Consider the following 21,057-nt stretch of genomic DNA (forward strand, 5'->3'; position numbering starts at 1 on the left):
TTATTTCAATTTAGAATTTAGTTTTTTTAAATTTTAATCACAATAGATCCTGTCGTCGTACAGAGTCAATTGAAAAGAAAAATTTAAAGACTAAATTGAAGTAATTAAAGACTAAAATGGAGTATTTTCTCGTTTACATCCTTCCCCCCAACTCCTGTGATGATGACATAATAATATAATTTACAAAGACAAAGTGCGTAGCACTTGCGAATTATTTAAGGAAAGATGGTTTCCTAAGACATTATATGTCAGAGTCTGTAGGGAACAGAAATGGAGGACTCTCCTCTTCATAGCAGCCATGTCCACAAGCTCTTACTTGTCACAAACAGAGTCCACATGCTTCTCCACTCCACAGCCTTATGCTTCATCTTCTACTACAGATTCTCTTTTCTTTTCCAACCGCCTCACACCACAGAAAGCCTCTTGTTTCCATGGCTCCTTGTCTTTGCTTCAGAGATCATTCTCTCCTTTATATGGATCCTCGGCCGTGCGTATCGCTGGCGTCCCGTCTCGCGCACCGTCTTTCCGGAGAGGTTGCCTGAAGATCACAAACTTCCTGCTGTTGATGTGTTCATATGCACTGCTGATCATACTAAGGAGCCTACTTTTGAGGTGATGAACACTGTCCTATCTGCCATGGCCCTTGATTATCCTCCTGAGAAGCTCAATGTGTATCTTTCGGATGATGGGGGTTCCTCTGTTACCTTGCATGCAATGAGGGAGGCTTCCAACTTCGCAAGGTTGTGGATTCCATTCTGCACAAGGTACAGAATTAAGAGCAGGTGCCCCAAGGCTTTCTTTTCTTCTTCAGATGATGATGAGTCTGATTTTGTAAGAAGCAGTTTGTATGTGGAAGATAAGAAGCAGATTGAGGTTGACTGTGTTAAATTGAAAGTTTGAATCTTTATGTCCTTGACGTTTTGGGTTTTTAGTAGTTTATAGCAGTAAGCCGTGCTTACTTAATTTAATGTAAGTCAATTGTTATGCAGGAAAAATATGAGGCCTTTAAGGAAAAGATTGTGTCATTCAGAGATAATATGGCCATTTCAAGAGATGATCCTACCATAAATGTTCAAGATCACCCTCCTAGCATTGAGGTACATAATAGGCTAATAGAATTTTTGGTGTTAATCTATAATCTGCAATCATAGGAGAATAAATCTTCTGACTTTGGCAGGTTATGGAAGGTAATATCTTTGATGATGCAGATAATGGCAAAATTCCTCGCCTTGTGTATGTTTCCCGTGAGAAAAGACCATCTCATCCCCACCATTTCAAGGCTGGAGCACTCAATGTCCTTGTATGATTACACTCTTCATATCTTCCAAAATATATATACACTCAAAATTTGCTTTGCAAATATGACACATGTGATGACGCTTCCTCATCTTACATAATAAATATAACCTTGCAGCTCCGAGTCTCTGCTGTGATTAGCAATTCTCCCTACATTCTAGTTTTGGACTGTGACATGTTCTGTAACGATCCAAGTTCAGCGCGATACGCCATGTGTTTTCACCTTGATCCGAAGATATCATCCTCCTTAGCTTTTGTTCAGTTTCCTCAGAAATTTTACAATGTCAGTAAGAATGACATCTATAATAGTCAGCTGAGATCAATATTCACAGTAAGGGCATCAAGATTGCTATCTAGTACAATTGTTTATACTGGAAATACTTGCCTACTTCTGGAGCATATTTCGAAAACATGTACTCACTATCAATTATAATATTTTTAAATTTATATATAAAGTGGTTGTGTATGTTTCTAAAGCACACAGTAAATGACAATGCTTCACGTGCATATAGCCCTTAAACCAAGGTAATGATGGTTAAATGTGTGCTTAAATAAACTTTTGTTGACAACATTTCAGCTTCAATGGAGAGGTATGGACGGCCTTAAGGGTCCAGTAATGTCTGGTACAGGCTTTTATATAAAAAGGGTGTCACTTTGTGGAAATCTCACTATCAAAGGTATTCAACACAATATTTTCCTAGTTTCTTCTCGGCATAAGATTTCAGTTCATTGAGCTGTGAGCATTGCCCTTATGATTGCAACTCGTTACACTTTCTGAGTATTAAATGTTAGGGACTGATCTGACTCAACTTAAAGAATATTTTGGTTCATCCAATGAGTTCATCAAATCACTTACTCAAAACTACACAAGTGATTCCGCTTCTGGTGGGAATGCATTACTAGAAGGAGAAACTCACTTATTGGCTTCTTGTGAATATGAAATAAGTACTAAATGGGGACAAGAGGTAGGTAAACTTTTTAGTCCCATTAATTCAGATATACATAAAAACTCATTTAGAAAAAGTATATACATATTTTGAACCTTTTTTTCAGGTTGGTTTCTTATACGATAGTGTTGTGGAAGACTATCTCACTGGATTCATATTGCATTGCAATGGATGGACTTCAGTTTTCTGTGAACCATCTAGGCCACAGTTCCTAGGATCAGCTACAACAAATTTGAATGATGTGTTAATCCAAGGCACTAGATGGTACAGCGGTTTATTTGAAAATGGTATAAACAAATATTGCTCTCTTATCTACGGTCCTTCAAGGATGCCAGTCCTTCAGAGACTATGTTTTGCAGAACTCACATATTTCCCTCTTTATTGCTTCCCTCTATGGTGTTTTGCCACCATCCCTCAGCTCTGTTTACTTCATGGAATTCCCTTGTACCCCAAGGTAACAACGCTACCTGAAATCTTGGAGCTCAAGCGTCAGCATTTATGTATATGATTTTCTTGCAATATCTGCATCTTAGTTCAACCAGAATCTCAGTTCAAAATCGTACCTACAATTCTTCCATATATTTGCTTCATAGACTATAACAACAATCTTTGAAAATTTGTTTGACAGGTTGGAGACCCATTTTTCATCATATTTGTATTCATCTTTGTATCAGCTCTTTTAAATCATTTGGAGGAAGTCCTCATAACAGGAGGAACACTTCACAAATGGATGAATGAGCAGAGGATATGGATGATGAAATCAATTACTTGTCATCTATACGGGTGTTTGGATGCACTGCTAAAGAAAGTAGGTATAAGAGAAGCAAATTTCTTGCCAACAAACAAAGTAGCGGATGATGAACAAACTCAGCTGTACCAAATGGATAAATATGATTTCCGAGCATCCAGCATCTTCATAGCTCCAATGCTTGCCGTCATCACGATCAATATATGTTGCTTTCTGGGTGGAGTCTACAGAGCGGTATTTGTTGGTAGTTGGGACAAGATGTTTGTGCAGTTTTTCATTGCAGGTTTCATCATTACCGTTAACTACCCTATAATTGAAGGGTTGGTAATAAGGAAGGACAAGGGACGCATTTCAAAGTTATTAGCCATGTGTGTTATCATTGCTACCATGATTCTTTTGGGATGTTTTACACTTCTAAGCTGTGTGTAATGATATCATCTACAATTAATATACAAATATATTGTTTTGTGGTTCTAATGCGCTGAGCTTTTTCTTTAGGTTGTGCTAAAATTACGAATCACGAAAACCCATATTGATTAACCAATCGATCTTCAATCTGAATTTCAGGAAACACAACATTGGGCATATAAAAAAAAAAAGAACTACTGTCAATGTTTAACTCCTTAATGTGCAAACAATGTTAACAGTAACAAATAAATACATGATAAACTATACAAAAATGTAATAACTACAGCTAACTCGACCACTCAACAAAGAAAGATCGGGCCATCAAAATATTTTATGGCCTGTCTGAAATATGTATCCCAGGAAATCCAATCTTTAAAAAATATAATTGTTGTTTTCCAGTTTCTGGCTGTTGGTAGTGCCGTAGGCGGTGATTATTGACTTAGTACAGTTTACATTTTAAAAAATATTCGGTTTAGTCTCTAAAATTACACTCAGTATTAACTTAGTCTTTGAAATTTTAATTATTTCAATTTAGTTTTTAAATTTTTTAAATTTTAATCACAATAGATCCTGTCGTCGTACAGAGTCAATTGAAAAGAAAAATTTAAAGACTAAATTGAAGTAATTAAAGACTAAAATGGAGTATTTTCTCGTTTACATCCTTCCCCCCAACTCCTGTGATGATGACATAATAATATAATTTACAAAGACAAAGTGCGTAGCACTTGCGAATTATTTAAGGAAAGATGGTTTCCTAAGACATTATATGTCAGAGTCTGTAGGGAACAGAAATGGAGGACTCTCCTCTTCATAGCAGCCATGTCCACAAGCTCTTACTTGTCACAAACAGAGTCCACATGCTTCTCCACTCCACAGCCTTATGCTTCATCTTCTACTACAGATTCTCTTTTCTTTTCCAACCGCCTCACACCACAGAAAGCCTCTTGTTTCCATGGCTCCTTGTCTTTGCTTCAGAGATCATTCTCTCCTTTATATGGATCCTCGGCCGTGCGTATCGCTGGCGTCCCGTCTCGCGCACCGTCTTTCCGGAGAGGTTGCCTGAAGATCACAAACTTCCTGCTGTTGATGTGTTCATATGCACTGCTGATCATACTAAGGAGCCTACTTTTGAGGTGATGAACACTGTCCTATCTGCCATGGCCCTTGATTATCCTCCTGAGAAGCTCAATGTGTATCTTTCGGATGATGGGGGTTCCTCTGTTACCTTGCATGCAATGAGGGAGGCTTCCAACTTCGCAAGGTTGTGGATTCCATTCTGCACAAGGTACAGAATTAAGAGCAGGTGCCCCAAGGCTTTCTTTTCTTCTTCAGATGATGATGAGTCTGATTTTGTAAGAAGCAGTTTGTATGTGGAAGATAAGAAGCAGATTGAGGTTGACTGTGTTAAATTGAAAGTTTGAATCTTTATGTCCTTGACGTTTTGGGTTTTTAGTAGTTTATAGCAGTAAGCCGTGCTTACTTAATTTAATGTAAGTCAATTGTTATGCAGGAAAAATATGAGGCCTTTAAGGAAAAGATTGTGTCATTCAGAGATAATATGGCCATTTCAAGAGATGATCCTACCATAAATGTTCAAGATCACCCTCCTAGCATTGAGGTACATAATAGGCTAATAGAATTTTTGGTGTTAATCTATAATCTGCAATCATAGGAGAATAAATCTTCTGACTTTGGCAGGTTATGGAAGGTAATATCTTTGATGATGCAGATAATGGCAAAATTCCTCGCCTTGTGTATGTTTCCCGTGAGAAAAGACCATCTCATCCCCACCATTTCAAGGCTGGAGCACTCAATGTCCTTGTATGATTACACTCTTCATATCTTCCAAAATATATATACACTCAAAATTTGCTTTGCAAATATGACACATGTGATGACGCTTCCTCATCTTACATAATAAATATAACCTTGCAGCTCCGAGTCTCTGCTGTGATTAGCAATTCTCCCTACATTCTAGTTTTGGACTGTGACATGTTCTGTAACGATCCAAGTTCAGCGCGATACGCCATGTGTTTTCACCTTGATCCGAAGATATCATCCTCCTTAGCTTTTGTTCAGTTTCCTCAGAAATTTTACAATGTCAGTAAGAATGACATCTATAATAGTCAGCTGAGATCAATATTCACAGTAAGGGCATCAAGATTGCTATCTAGTACAATTGTTTATACTGGAAATACTTGCCTACTTCTGGAGCATATTTCGAAAACATGTACTCACTATCAATTATAATATTTTTAAATTTATATATAAAGTGGTTGTGTATGTTTCTAAAGCACACAGTAAATGACAATGCTTCACGTGCATATAGCCCTTAAACCAAGGTAATGATGGTTAAATGTGTGCTTAAATAAACTTTTGTTGACAACATTTCAGCTTCAATGGAGAGGTATGGACGGCCTTAAGGGTCCAGTAATGTCTGGTACAGGCTTTTATATAAAAAGGGTGTCACTTTGTGGAAATCTCACTATCAAAGGTATTCAACACAATATTTTCCTAGTTTCTTCTCGGCATAAGATTTCAGTTCATTGAGCTGTGAGCATTGCCCTTATGATTGCAACTCGTTACACTTTCTGAGTATTAAATGTTAGGGACTGATCTGACTCAACTTAAAGAATATTTTGGTTCATCCAATGAGTTCATCAAATCACTTACTCAAAACTACACAAGTGATTCCGCTTCTGGTGGGAATGCATTACTAGAAGGAGAAACTCACTTATTGGCTTCTTGTGAATATGAAATAAGTACTAAATGGGGACAAGAGGTAGGTAAACTTTTTAGTCCCATTAATTCAGATATACATAAAAACTCATTTAGAAAAAGTATATACATATTTTGAACCTTTTTTTCAGGTTGGTTTCTTATACGATAGTGTTGTGGAAGACTATCTCACTGGATTCATATTGCATTGCAATGGATGGACTTCAGTTTTCTGTGAACCATCTAGGCCACAGTTCCTAGGATCAGCTACAACAAATTTGAATGATGTGTTAATCCAAGGCACTAGATGGTACAGCGGTTTATTTGAAAATGGTATAAACAAATATTGCTCTCTTATCTACGGTCCTTCAAGGATGCCAGTCCTTCAGAGACTATGTTTTGCAGAACTCACATATTTCCCTCTTTATTGCTTCCCTCTATGGTGTTTTGCCACCATCCCTCAGCTCTGTTTACTTCATGGAATTCCCTTGTACCCCAAGGTAACAACGCTACCTGAAATCTTGGAGCTCAAGCGTCAGCATTTATGTATATGATTTTCTTGCAATATCTGCATCTTAGTTCAACCAGAATCTCAGTTCAAAATCGTACCTACAATTCTTCCATATATTTGCTTCATAGACTATAACAACAATCTTTGAAAATTTGTTTGACAGGTTGGAGACCCATTTTTCATCATATTTGTATTCATCTTTGTATCAGCTCTTTTAAATCATTTGGAGGAAGTCCTCATAACAGGAGGAACACTTCACAAATGGATGAATGAGCAGAGGATATGGATGATGAAATCAATTACTTGTCATCTATACGGGTGTTTGGATGCACTGCTAAAGAAAGTAGGTATAAGAGAAGCAAATTTCTTGCCAACAAACAAAGTAGCGGATGATGAACAAACTCAGCTGTACCAAATGGATAAATATGATTTCCGAGCATCCAGCATCTTCATAGCTCCAATGCTTGCCGTCATCACGATCAATATATGTTGCTTTCTGGGTGGAGTCTACAGAGCGGTATTTGTTGGTAGTTGGGACAAGATGTTTGTGCAGTTTTTCATTGCAGGTTTCATCATTACCGTTAACTACCCTATAATTGAAGGGTTGGTAATAAGGAAGGACAAGGGACGCATTTCAAAGTTATTAGCCATGTGTGTTATCATTGCTACCATGATTCTTTTGGGATGTTTTACACTTCTAAGCTGTGTGTAATGATATCATCTACAATTAATATACAAATATATTGTTTTGTGGTTCTAATGCGCTGAGCTTTTTCTTTAGGTTGTGCTAAAATTACGAATCACGAAAACCCATATTGATTAACCAATCGATCTTCAATCTGAATTTCAGGAAACACAACATTGGGCATATAAAAAAAAAAAGAACTACTGTCAATGTTTAACTCCTTAATGTGCAAACAATGTTAACAGTAACAAATAAATACATGATAAACTATACAAAAATGTAATAACTACAGCTAACTCGACCACTCAACAAAGAAAGATCGGGCCATCAAAATATTTTATGGCCTGTCTGATGATCATTACTAGCAACAAATTCAAGTAGAAAACACTCGGCAAATATGAACTCAGAAAACGGGGGGTAAAAAAGGTTAAACCCACACAACATTTCTAGTCTAATATGTAAGCAAGTAAGCAACCATCGCACAGCATCCTACATAAGTCTTTTCCCCGTATCTATGACTTCTGCAGAATACATTTCTCGTACAGGGCAAGAATATCTTTTCTGTTGGGTTTAGTCAACTTAAGTAGCTGGTCACCATAGTTATGTTTTGTCAGCTCTTGCTTAAGCTGCGCCACTGTAAGCTTTTTATAATCCTCCTGGTTCGTATGCTGACTGTAATTCTCCTCAGAACCCTCAAAAATGGAACCCCCATCTTCTGGTTGCGTGTATGTACTTTTAGATCTCTTGTTTCCCCTAACAGTTTGAGGGCTTGCATCCATGTCTTGGACAGAGTCCACACCAAATTCATCATCTACTCTCATCCGCTTACCATGGGATGGAGCTTTCATTTTACCATCAAATGCTGATTCATTCAATCGATACTTAGTCAGCTCCAAATGGAGAGAATCAATTTTGGCTTGTGCAGACTGTAGTTGGAGAGAGAGAGCCTCAGCCCGGTCATTTGCCTGTGTATGTGCTTGTCGTTCTGTTTCTAAAAGCTGTTCAAGAATCTGAGCATTATTTCGCCTGTGTGTTTTATCTTTATCCAAAAGCATTTCCAAGTCCTTCTCTCTCTGTTGCACCTTTTCTTCCAGTTTTGCAACTGTGCTAAGTGCATCCTTCTCGGAATCCTTAATTCTCTGCAATTCATTTTGCAGATTGTCTTTCTCCCTCTCCAAACCTTCAATTTTCCTCTCGGCCCTCTCAATATGTGTCAGCCTCTCCATTGCCAGTCTCTGCATCTCACTCTTCTCCTTCTGGGCCATACCTGCTTCAGACCGTGCTTTATCAGCCACTTCAGTGGCCCTTGCAGCTTCTTTTTCAGCAGTTTTACATCTTTCCTGAAGCTCCTCAAATCTTTTGAATTCAGAATGGTACTTCTCCTGCAAATGCTCCTTCTCCTGCTGATACACGATGGCATCCCTCTCATATGATTGGGCCTTAGCATTTTCTGTTTTCAAATTCTCAGTCAATTCATTAATTTCAGTCCTTAGTGATGATATTTCACCTTCATAACTCCTTATCTTAGATTCAGCAGCCTGCAGATATATTTAGAGTCAAACACGGCATTAGTCCCTAAAGTCTTACTATAAAAGCATTAATGGACAAAATGCTCTTCTGAAGTAAGATAGTGAAGTTGTATCCTCTATTTCATTATCTCTAGTGGATTATGATTACATCGTACATTGTTGGCATAAGAATGAACAGTATAGACACAATGAAAGCATCGGCTGTGATAAAGACCAAATCTTACGGCATTACAGAATAACCATTTTGGAGGGCAAACTTGCAAGTTACAACCCGTGTCAAGTGAAGGTAACAAAAACCAAGAAATTATAAGAGATGGAAAAGCCCAGACACCAGGAAGCTTGCTTGGCATTGAAGATCAACACCTTTTGAGATGCATGGCCATAATTAAAAACAAGATAGAAATTGGCCAGAAGCATCGCATATATATGATAACATAAATAAACATAAATCTTGTCATACTATGAGCCCTTAACAATAATTCTCTGGAAAAAACACACTCAAGCCAAGAATCTCACCTTCAATTCTAACTTCAAAGTTGTTAAACACTTCTCAGCATGCTCAATTTTGGCAGTCTTCTGCTTTATTTCATCTTCCTGCATAGTTAACATGGCAAAACACATCAGATATCCAGTACCCATTAATATATATAACCTTCAACTAAAGATGCAAGTAATCTGTTCATAATGGTGCTTATTCAACAGTCTTACTAGACAAATAGATATTTGCAAAACAAAAGCCAAAGAAGATAGAGCTCACTTTTTCAGCCAAAGTGTCGGAGAATTCTTCTCTTAAAGCATCTTCCCTCAACTGTGTCTGCTTGTTTGTGCGCTCTTGGGCAATAGCTGCCTTCTCTAGAGCATTCTTTGCATCCCTCATAGCAGAATCACACTTCCGCTTCCACTCTTCAGCCTCCTCTTGAGCAGACTGAGCTTGTTCCTTTGCTGCTGCTAATCTTGCTTCAGCAGCACTACTCCGAGACTTTAAGGCTGCTATTTCAGAACTAGCTTGATCTTCCTCAGCTTTTTGCTTCAATATAGCTTGCTCACACTTTCTTTTCCACTCCACAGACTCTTGCTTGGCAGACTCTAGTGATTTTAATAAGCTAGAATACCTCTCCTCCTGTGAGCGACGATTAGCCTGCAGATCAGTTATGCGATTCATATACTCATCGGTTAGTTTCTTCTTGTCATTCATGGCATCCTCATATCGCCTAATGTACTCAGACTTTTCGTTCTCAACGGCTTCCAGCCGCTTGTTCAGTAGGGCCATCTTGTCTTCAATCATCCGACATTGTAAAGCAACAGAATTCTTCTCTGATTCAACTTTATCTGTTAGCCTCTTAACAAGGTCAAGCACTGGGCCTTCAAAACTACCGCAACAAAAGAATACATATTAAGAGTCAGAAAAACAAATAAAAAAAGGCAAGACCGCAAAAGATGCTTTGTTAACACACACGCACAAACCTTTGTTGCAAGAAGACAGAAAGCTTTTGCCACTTCGCTGGACCTTGAACAGTCTTTTCGTATTCTGATAATAGAGCATCAAGAACCTGCAACAGATACAATGTCAAATTGGGTTGCCATTTCAACAAGGCCACCTTAATTTTTACAAGGGAAGACAGCACAAATTTTAGCTTTCTTCTATTCAGGTATCCTTTTAACCAAGTTTCCTTTGCATAAATGTTGGATGATTCTGAAACTTTGAATATCTTTACACTTACAGAACTAACAGGTATCATCAATATTTAAATTTTACCTTTGCAACATTATCAATTGTTGCACCAGAAGCATTACAAGCTGCCCTCAGCCTCTTTTCCATAGACTGTATGGCATTTGAGCATTGTATGTCTGCCTCCATAAATGCATTCCGCTTATAATCCTGTTGGTCAATAAGTGACAAAGCATACAGATGATTTTTCCACAACCATAACTGGAAGAGAAAAGGTGTTATCTAATACAAAAAATAGCTATATCTAAATCCTCATGTTTTCAAATACCTCAAATGCTTTTTTGAAGAACTTTTGAAGAAGGCCCTCATATTTCTTCCTGGCAGAACCAACTCCTACAGCATTTGCATTAAAAGCAGCCATTGACTTTTGAACTGCTTCATCATGCGCTTCTCTCATAGCAATCTGCAAGCACTGCAATTAGTAAAGGAACGAGAGAAAACAATACGCCCTACAAAAATGATATTCACACACAATACCCACCTCCTCAGGTGGTTTTGAACGGTCAAAAGAAGACATATAAGCTTCAGTAGCAGAATCATATGCCCTGCGACACTCCGCTTCTTCAACACTCTGCAAAACAACAAAATAAAGTCAACAGTAAGCAAATGAAATTCAAAATACTGAATTATTATAACATGTGATTCCCCTAGAAGGAGTGTGATTCACAAATTAAATGGGTATGCCTGCATGAATCAAAACAGGAGTAATCATTCAAACAAAAAGAAGGGCATAGAAAGCGTGTGATTCACAAATTAAGTTGCTGCAAAGGAATTTTCTTGGTATATATCAACTGCATGTTAGATATCCCAGTTCTAGAAAACATTGTGGTAGCTGTGCAAAGAATAAGTATTACTTCACATCATTGGGTGCAAGTTACATCAATAATCAAAAAGATTCATTTTATTGATAATCGCATTTCTTAAATGGACCAACCCTAGTAGCATGCCAATCTTAAGCATAATCCAAGGGAGATAGAAAGCAAAGTAGAACATTGGACAGCTAAAAAATATTCCTATATTACCCAATGAACTATTAAAACTTCTAAAATATAACATTCATGTTATTCGTTATTACTGCATATAGCTGAAATCTTAAACATATTTGATATATATGAGAAGTTGGGAACTTCTTTATACAATAATTATACATTAAGCCTGTTTTGTTTCTCATATAAGCCTGAATAACAATATAAGGATTTAACATTCACCTGCCAGGAGGAAGAAATTGTAGGAACAGCACCATGGTTGAGCGCATCCAAATACGATTCAGTAATACCAACCAATACAGGTCCTGTCATCATAGTTGCCCCAACTTGTTTGGGCCTTGTTCTCTCAAATACAAACTTAGTGAAAGCATCAAGGCCAGCTCGAAATTCAGGTCTTAGTTTGTCCAACTGCATATTGAAGACAAATTATAAAAAAAGGATAGAAAAATAGATAACAAAATGACTAGAGAAGCATTTAGTAGCTAATAAGTTACTAACCGATATTTGGTCCAGTCGCTGTAGATCATTTTCATTGTTCAAAGGTCGCACAAGGGTGAAGCATTCCCTGTCTGGGAATAAAGCTCGAATAGAATCTCGAATCTATTGATTGATATTCTCAAAAAGTTAGGAACTCCAGAAAGGACATAAAATAAAATACGTTGAAAGAACTTATAAACAGAATATATAAGATAGGTAAAGAAAAATGGATAGAGTACGTGGGTGATACTAATAGAATATTCCTAAAAACTATAACATCCATGAATATACAGCTGCTTCCTTGAACAAACAAGTAAAATAGTTGGTGGAAAAATACCTCATTCTTAGCAGCTATATCCTTTCCACTCCCTTGGACTGGCCTTAAAGCAAGTTCCAGATAATCGCGGGGTGTTATTTTTCTGTTATCTTCTGTTAGGTCCAAATAGAAGTCCTGCCAACAAGAGGGAAAAGCATGCAAGTTGTCAGTGAGAATAGGGTAAGCTATGATACAATTTTAAAAATAAAATAAAATTAAAAAAAAAAATATTGTGACATTCATTCCAAACATAAGCACACAACCTACCCTTAAAAGCCAAACGAATATGGGGGAAAACTGTCCAAGTTCTGATACAGAAGCCTTTCCTCCAGATGCTCTAACACGAATGTGCTTTGTCATTTGAGTAACTAGAGAAAGACGATCAAGAGCAGCCTCATCTATACCACCCATCTGGACAAAGAAAACATCGTTTTAACTTCCATAAGAATCCAGAAAGAGGGGAACAAAGCTGGTAATAAATCCCTATGTAATTGTTAACAGATCCTGAAATGTCATAAAGCAATTATGCCCGAGCAAATATATGTGGCAGTTGTCTATCCCTACCTGGTTATATACGAACATGCTAGACAAAAGTACAGCCAATGAGAATATCTGTGTGCTGTATGTTCCCTGTATAGAAAAAATAATAATGGGTGAACATAAAAACGATCAGAAAGCATGTCTCGATTGCATGGAAACTGAAAGACCAACCGTTTGATCATATGCATCAATTCCTTCACTGTCTAAGAGCAAGAGATTGTACTCTGTTCCATCAAGAGCAGTCCTCTTCAAAGGTGTACTCCACAACCAAAGCCCTTTGGTACATGGCTTATGCGTTGAGGCTACTTGAAATCCACTACTCCTTCCTAAAAGCTGCAATGCAAAATTGTTAGCCACAAATTTATGATAATAAAGCCCGCAGAAACTATTCCCTGAGAAGCTATATTTCATAAATCATAAAGATACAAAAACTAGAGCAATAGCTCAAAACCCCAGTCAAGTAAACAATTTAGATTGCCAATTTATCACATTCTTTCTCTTGTACATACGGTAGTATAAATTAGCAAGAAGTTTTTGCCCGAGATTTTCCAATGATGACAGAAGGACACACAATCCCACAACGTTATAATCGCACACAAACCAGAACACGAGTAGACACTCCACTGTGGTCAACTAAATGGTCAACAATGGTCCTGCGTATCATTCAACAAGAGGCTAATCGCAACAGAATATAATGCACTTGATATTTTGGCATAAATGCAAGGCAATCAACACTTATAAACCGAGTAACCATCACCGTCATACAAAAACCCTAATTTACAACAGGTACACCACAATACAAAACCCTAAACTCAAGCAAACCGCAGAAATTGCCGTCGAATTGGAAGAAGAAGTGGGAATTACCTGGTTCAAAATGAAGCTCTTGCCCTGGCGGGCTCGTCCGCAGACGGAGACGACACCGATGGGCTCCTTGACGAGTTGCAAGGTCGCAACCGCTTCCGGATCCATCCGAAACTTTCCCTTCTCATCGCAGTACACGAGACGAATTGGCCTCGCCGGACCGGTGACAGGCGAGGCCGAGGGAGACGATGACGCCACCGAATAGGGCAAAAGCCTATGCATCATCGTGCTTTGTTTCTTTTCTTTTCTTTTCTTTTCTTTTTCCTTTTGCGCCTTCCTTGTTCTTTCTTCTTATATTTGGGAATTCTTCTTCGTTCGTACCAAGAGTTGTTGGTTTTCGTTATTTGGAAATAAAATAAAACAATTTTGCCTTTTTCTTTTCTCTCTCCCACAAACTGTCTTCCAGGGAGGTTTAAAATTGGGGAGGGAAAACCAAAAGCAAGGGTTTAAAGAAAGACAGAGGAAAAAAGTGAAAGAGAGGAGACTAGTAGCGCTTGCTGTCTCTCTATGTTCGCTTTTTATTTGTATTGCGGTTTGGAAGCACAGCGTGCGTATAAAGCTAAGGCTCATTTTCTTTTATATCGAAAACGTACGTGTGTTATGCTTTGTTATGGATAGGCCTCTCTATCCGTGGGTACCCAATTCGATTGGGTAGGATTGTCAATCCGGTTGGGTAGGATTGTCAATTCGATCCGCTACGAGTAGAGTTGGGCACGGAGCGGGTAGGATGCGGGTTGAATCTCAACTCTACCCGCACTCCTCATAATATGTGTTATATATAATTAAGAGAAAATGATAAATAGGTCCCTGACCTTTTGCTTCGTGGATATTTTCGTTCCTAAACTTTTGAAAATACTTTTAAATCTCCGACCTTCGTAAATTTTGGACGGATGGGTCCCTCCGTCGAGTTGCTCCGCCAGACCCGTCGGAGAAGTCTGATGTGACTCCTGTGCGGATGACGTGGCATGACTGGTTGACATCTGGATTGCTGAGTGGAAAGCTACATTTCAAAAATTGGACAATTAAGTCCCTGCACTACTAAACTATGTCGTTTTGCTCTCATCCCTAATCCTTAAATTGATTGTGTTTCTTTTTGGAGGCCAGTGGTGAGGAGCTCAACCTGCATCAACCATGGCTGCTAATGGAGCATCAGCAACGTCGAGAAGAAGCCGCAGGAGAGTAAGTGAAGAAAATTCTGCTTCAAGCTTAGACCCTTGTGTTGTGCACGACGGAGACCTGAAGGACGATGTCGCCCCGAGATGCTTCTGTGGAGTTTATGCGATAATGTATATGTCGAGGACGATTAGCAACCCAAACAGAGTTTTCTTGGGTTGCCCATTCTATAAGGTAAGATAAGAAACCTGGGAATTTTGTTCTGTTTGAATGGTTTTATATAGTACATTATTTTGGAAATTTTGATAGGAAAACCAACCGCATTGCAAGTTTTTTCTTTGGGTCGATGAGCATCTTGCTAGAATTAGAAGTAGTGGTTACATCTTTGAAAAAGGACGTCTGGTTGAGAAAGAGGTAGAAGTTGTTGAAGAGGAAGAGGGATTTCATCATAGGATGGCTATTCTGGAAGAGAAGGTTACTGTGCTAGAGAAGAAAAAAAATCCATTAGCTTGTTGTGTTGTTATAATTGTATGTGCTGTTGTGGCTGCTTTTTATGTATGTAGTGACTGAGAAATGAATTTTAGAAAGTAGAGTAGGAAAATGTGTTGATCCAGGTTTTTGTTGTGTATTGAAACATGCTGTTTAGGCAATTTATGTATCCTATTATCTATCTAAATGCAATTAAAGTTATGATATCAGTAGGTTGTTGAAATTATGTTGTCAATATCTAAAGAAGCATTGAATGATTGAGAAAAGTAGTCATAAAAGTTGTATACATAAACACATAACATATATTGAAAGTTATGTAAACATCTTTGCGACAGTCACATTTTCTAAAAGCTGCCCAAAAAGAACAAATGTGTTCAAGTGTATAGTATTATGAAGCTTAACATCACAAAAGTAAGCCTCAAACACCTAACAAGTTTGCAACAGTTTATAAAATCCTAAGAGCTTCTCCAAAAAAAAAAAATAATAATTCTCCCAAAAAAATATTGTTGTCACATTCAAGTTTCCTAAGTGCTATTACAAGGCATAGTGGGATGCCCAAGATGTCATATTTCTTCAAGTCTTTGGATTGATGGATGGTGGATTAAGAATGAATTTGAATAGTCTTGTTGTTGCTGTGCTTGCTACTGTCAATGTCTCCTTGGAAGCTGCTGTACTCGGTCCTGGCCTGACTTGAGATGGTTGTGGGACATGTGTAGCACCTTGTGGTTGTGGCTGTGGTGGTGCAGGCTGACTTGGAGGTGGGAGTAAACTGGGGCAAAGTGGGGCAGGTGGCCTGAATATCTTCTGTTTGGGCCTGATCTTTGAAGTTTTTGGTTGAATTATTTGGTGAGCTGTAGATGGAACTTGAAGTGGAGGCCTAAATGGTGTACCTCTAGTTACACGACCTGGATGGAGTTGGTCTGCCACGGAAGCTGGTGTTACAGGGTTTGGTGTTGCTGCCACAGTACTTGGAACCTGGTTGTGATACATAAGACAGTATTCATGAGACTTAGGATAAATAACAGTTTAAAGGTTCAACATTTCACAATAATATATAAAACTTACATCTGGAGCCTGGCATTACTTCCCATGTCCCTGGCACATGTATAGTCATTTTTGTAAGTCTTCACCTGGTAGCATTGCAGAGATTTGTTGTATGATAAATAAACCAGCCACGGACACTCATCCATGCATGCCACCCTCACTCTCTCGTTGTCATTCTTAATCCATCTAAGCTCCCTACCCTCAGCAATGAATGAGTCTTTTACAACTTCCTTAAATCTCTCAAGGGTGGCTAACCTAGTCCCTAACTCAAACCTCCCCTCTCCATGCTCATAATCATCATCAAACTCAGAGAATTTATGCTTGCTAGATTCATCATCTGATGAAATAGGTGTATGTAAATTCTTATATTCATAATCATATACCGGGTCATCATCATCATCTTGGATCAGGCTCACATAGAACCTAACATGTTGGTCCCTGTTGGGTTGTGGGCCTCTGTTGGGCTACACATTAGGATCAGGCCCAACATTCTTTCTGCTCTGCTGCTCATTGGGTCCACTACTTTATTCCATCTTCTTCCACGTCTTCCTCTTTCTTTTAGCACCTGTCTTCTTTGCAGTTGTCTTCTTTGGAGACACAACTTTCTTCTTTCCCTTCATTACTCTCTTCCTCTTTCTTTTAGCACCTGTCTTCTTTGCAGTTGTCTTCTTTGAAGACACAACTTTCTTCTTTCCCTTCATTACTCTCTGCCTTTTGCTACCCTTATCATCAGCACTGGTATTATCATCATCATTGTTACTTTCAAACTCGGGAGACGGAGGTTTGTAGGGCTCATTCTCCGTAGTCTCGTACCCATCATCAGATGACAAACTCTGATCATCCACCAAAACCTCTCCCTCATCAAGACTGTTACTTTGCTTTCCAGCATCCTCCACAATTTCAGGTTCATCAACAGGGTGGTAAAAGTATAGGTAAAACTCATCCGTCTCTGTACTCTTCATTTTGTTCTCTCGCATTTCGTTAATCCCTGCATCCCCTGTCAATATATGCAGCCCAGACTCAATATCAGGACTCCTTGGATCAAAACCAATAAACTGTCTTGTATGATTGGTACCTTAGGCCCTTAAACAGTGTGATCAAGTCTCCGAAATTAACGAAGTCCAGGTCCATTTCTGGAAACTTCTCCACCTTCCCATTTTTGTACACCAGAGAGCCATTACTTTCTCTCACAAAATTACCTCCATGGTGGAACACGGGCACTACAAACACATCAACCATCTGAAAAAAGAAAAACAAAAAACTGTAAACAATGATCAAGAATTACTCTTTTCACATATTAAAAGGCAATAACATTCAACATACAGAAACACAAAATCACCCCAGAAGCTTTCTTTGCCCTAACAGTAATTTAATTTCAATCGAAAAACTCCAATACTTCTTTGACAATCTCTATCAACGTGCACGATCAGTCCTTTCACAACACAGTTCATACTTGTATAAGTATTTAACCTCACAATCCACTAACTAAGCTACAATACAGACTTCTTACCTTCGGTAACGAAGACAACAACTCAAACAACAATGGAGGCCTCTTCGACAGCCATTGCACACGACAAATGTCTCAGCCTGGGTAGTGATCTTTTTGGAGGGAGAAATAGAGTATGATGATCGTTGGTATCCTTAGGGTTTAATGTAATTCAAAAAGGGTGGTATGGGTGTAATGGGTATTGTAAGGGACTTTGTAAGGGATGAGAGCAAAACGACGTAGTTTAGTGGTGCAGGGACTTAATTGTCCAATTTTTTAATGTAGCTTTCAACTTAGCAGTCCAGGTGTCAACCAGTCATGCCACGTCATCCGCACGGGAGCCACATCAGACTTCTTCGACGGGTCTGGCGGAGGCAATTCGACGGAGGGACCCATCCGTCCAAGATTTGTGAATGTCGGAGATTTAAAAGTATTTTCAAAAGCTCAGGGACGAAAATGTCCGAGGGGCAAAATATCAGGGACCTATTTGTCCTTTTCTCTATGATTAAAAATGTTATATATGAGAGTTGAACCAAGGACCTTAAACATGTGCAAAAACTTCTTGGCCACTGAACCAAATTTATAAATTTATAAACTTTACTCATTTATTTTTATAAAACATATTTCTTATTTAATGAGATATAAATACAATTTTTAACAATATAGTGGCCTCCATTTTTGTCAACCCACAGGTAGAGTTGGATACCCGCGGGTTGAGTGCGGGTAGGATTAGTGTTGGGTATTTCTCAACCCACGAGTAGGGTTAGGGTTGGATTCAAACCCTACCCTACCCTACCCATTGCCACCCCTAGTTATGGACATAGGGGTGCAATACAAGTACGCTTTATTTCAAGTTTAGAGGAGAGAAATCGGACCGTCCGGTTTCTTTGTTATGAAATTTTGGGGTCACAAATCGGACAGTCCGATTTGTGTGGAGGGAAAATTTTGAATTTTGGACATTGTAATCGGACCGTCCAATTTTAGTAGGATTAATTTTTTTTTTAATTTCGCAAAATGCAAATCGGTCCGTCTGATTTTAGTATAATATAAAATATTCCAACGGACAAATAGAAATTGTGTGTGTGTGTGCGCGCGCCATCCGAGTTTCTAAATCTCTTCGTCTCTTTCGAGCTGTTCTTCTTCTTCCTTGAGGTGTATCTCTATTATTTCAGTTGAGTGTTAAAAACCTGAGAGTGGAGTTTATAGTAATGTGAGTGAGAAATATGGATGATAGAGTCCTGTTAAAAATATATTATTTTGGTCAGATTTTGTTACAAACATCTGAAGGAGTGAAATTTGTCTCTGAAAATCTATTAGAAATTGTTATTCCATTCATAATCTCATTCGAGGAACTAAAAGGTGTGATTTGTGAGAAGATAGATTCTGAGGTGTCAAGAAAAATATCATGCATTTTATACAGGTATCCTATACCAGTATTTGGCGGATTCGTTCAATTTCAAACCAAATATATAACTGATAAAGCGAGCATGCAAGAGATGTTTTCAGTGTATATGAAAAGTCGCGCTCAGATGCCGTTCATAGTAATGATACAAACAAAACTTAAGTGATACACATAATCTCTTAATTACACATCCACTACTTTCTCATGGACCACTTTACATCTTTCACAAAGCTCTTACATTTCTTGGCGGCCTTCTTGAACACAGATATGGTGAATCGATTAGCTCTTGCATTTACTAGTGATTTCTGGTGTTGAACTATTCTAATTTGAGAAACATGATAAAAATTAGTAAACCGTAAATGCTCATCTACAATATGATTGTATCTATCCGGAGACAATAGATAACTACATGTCAAATTTCGTAAACTCTACAAAAACATAACAAATTATTAGTAAATTAATAGTAAACCCTAATTCAATATTAAAAGTTTATAATTCTCTAATAATAATAACTAATTTATTATATTGGACTAATGCTAATTTAATAACTAACATGCATGCGCATATATAGAAACAACTAACTTACTAATTATTTAACTATCATTATTAAAAACATTTCGATCGAACTAATTCTCTAATAATAATAGCTAATTCAAATATTTACATCAAGAATATTAATAATTATTAATAATACTAATTAATTTAATCAAACTCATATGAAGTTTAAGACGATCAACATCTTTATATTTTCTTTTTTTTTTTTTGCATTGTAATTTTTTTTTTTACAGTAGAAGAAGCAAAAATTTATTGTAGTGAAGATGAAGAAAAATAGAGAAAATAGTGAAAATTGAATTGCAGGAAAGGAAAGTGACTTCTGAAAGAGAATGGGGATTGAAGGGGAGATAGGCACGGAGGGGAACTGCTGCTGGGGAGGCTGCATGCTTGACACCTGGCCTGCAACACACAAATCGGACGGTCCGATTTGTGCCCCTCTAATCGGACCGTCCGATTACCTACTCTGAATTCGGATCGTCCGATTTCTGACACCACACTCATGTATTGCACCCATGTACCCCATATCGACGTTCTACACCATTTCTAACTCCATAACAAAAATAAAAAGCGTAAAGTTAACACGCCAACGACTCATAACTCATACGCCAAGGAAAAAATTTTTTTTTACGGTATTTTTCAGGAAAAGTCAAAGGTACTGAATTTTATTTTAGAGTTTTTTATTTGTTAATAAATTTCTGTATGTATACGAGAGGATTCAAACCCATAATACTTACTTGAAGAAATATATCCAATATATGTTTCTTAGTTTGTGCGAAATTAATTCCTTTTTAAGTACATTGGTTATTTGGTTTATTTGGTTAGTAGTTTCCACCAAATGTCCTTACATAAAAAACCTTACTCTGATTATTACTGACCCTAAATTTTGTGTATTATAAATTATAAGTTTGTTTGAATATTATTAAATTATTTGAAAAATATTCTTTTAATAAAAATAGTTTTTTGTGGCTTCACTAGTTTGAGTAGTTACTGCGTAGTCCGATGGCTAATAGGCTATGTCGTAAGGTCATGGGGCTAACCTCCTCATATTCTTTTTTATTTTTTTAGTTTACTTGTTCATGTATGCTTAGACATAGGATGACAAATGCTTTGGCTAGGTCCATTAGAGAAAATGATATTTAGTAGTTTAGGACAAAAAATGATGAAAATATTTATTTAATTGTACAATATGTTTGTTCTTAGAAATAAAAGTGGTTCAC

General features: G+C 37.7%; 4 protein-coding genes across 4 annotated transcripts; 3 read left to right on the forward strand and 1 right to left on the reverse strand.

The window, feature by feature from the left end:
* On the forward strand, positions 217-3,465 carry LOC107631196 (cellulose synthase-like protein G2). Its single transcript, XM_016334556.2, has 8 exons — positions 217-873; positions 990-1,097; positions 1,178-1,300; positions 1,415-1,627; positions 1,874-1,973; positions 2,089-2,261; positions 2,350-2,697; positions 2,872-3,465. Exons 1-8 carry the CDS (start codon positions 271-273, stop codon positions 3,418-3,420), a joined length of 2,217 nt encoding a protein of 738 aa, XP_016190042.1. The 5' UTR covers positions 217-270; the 3' UTR covers positions 3,421-3,465.
* Positions 4,137-7,385, forward strand: LOC107631197 (cellulose synthase-like protein G2). The gene is made up of 8 exons (XM_016334557.2): positions 4,137-4,793; positions 4,910-5,017; positions 5,098-5,220; positions 5,335-5,547; positions 5,794-5,893; positions 6,009-6,181; positions 6,270-6,617; positions 6,792-7,385. The coding sequence occupies exons 1-8, from the start codon at positions 4,191-4,193 to the stop codon at positions 7,338-7,340; spliced, it is 2,217 nt and encodes a 738-aa protein (XP_016190043.1). The 5' UTR covers positions 4,137-4,190; the 3' UTR covers positions 7,341-7,385.
* On the reverse strand, positions 7,499-14,304 carry LOC107631195 (guanylate-binding protein 3). The gene is made up of 14 exons (XM_016334555.2): positions 13,755-14,304; positions 13,062-13,223; positions 12,915-12,980; positions 12,618-12,761; positions 12,372-12,485; positions 12,056-12,157; positions 11,780-11,965; positions 11,053-11,142; positions 10,840-10,974; positions 10,599-10,721; positions 10,307-10,392; positions 9,600-10,212; positions 9,359-9,436; positions 7,499-8,851 (listed from the first exon to the last, which is right to left on the reverse strand). The coding sequence occupies exons 1-14, from the start codon at positions 13,974-13,976 to the stop codon at positions 7,826-7,828; spliced, it is 3,147 nt and encodes a 1,048-aa protein (XP_016190041.2). The 5' UTR covers positions 13,977-14,304; the 3' UTR covers positions 7,499-7,825.
* LOC110270352 lies at positions 14,673-15,562 on the forward strand. Its single transcript, XM_021119496.1, has 2 exons — positions 14,673-15,098; positions 15,174-15,562. The coding sequence occupies exons 1-2, from the start codon at positions 14,883-14,885 to the stop codon at positions 15,432-15,434; spliced, it is 477 nt and encodes a 158-aa protein (XP_020975155.1). The 5' UTR covers positions 14,673-14,882; the 3' UTR covers positions 15,435-15,562.

This window comes from Arachis ipaensis, chromosome B03, assembly GCF_000816755.2.
Source record: "Arachis ipaensis cultivar K30076 chromosome B03, Araip1.1, whole genome shotgun sequence".
NCBI classification, from domain to species: domain Eukaryota; kingdom Viridiplantae; phylum Streptophyta; class Magnoliopsida; order Fabales; family Fabaceae; genus Arachis; species Arachis ipaensis.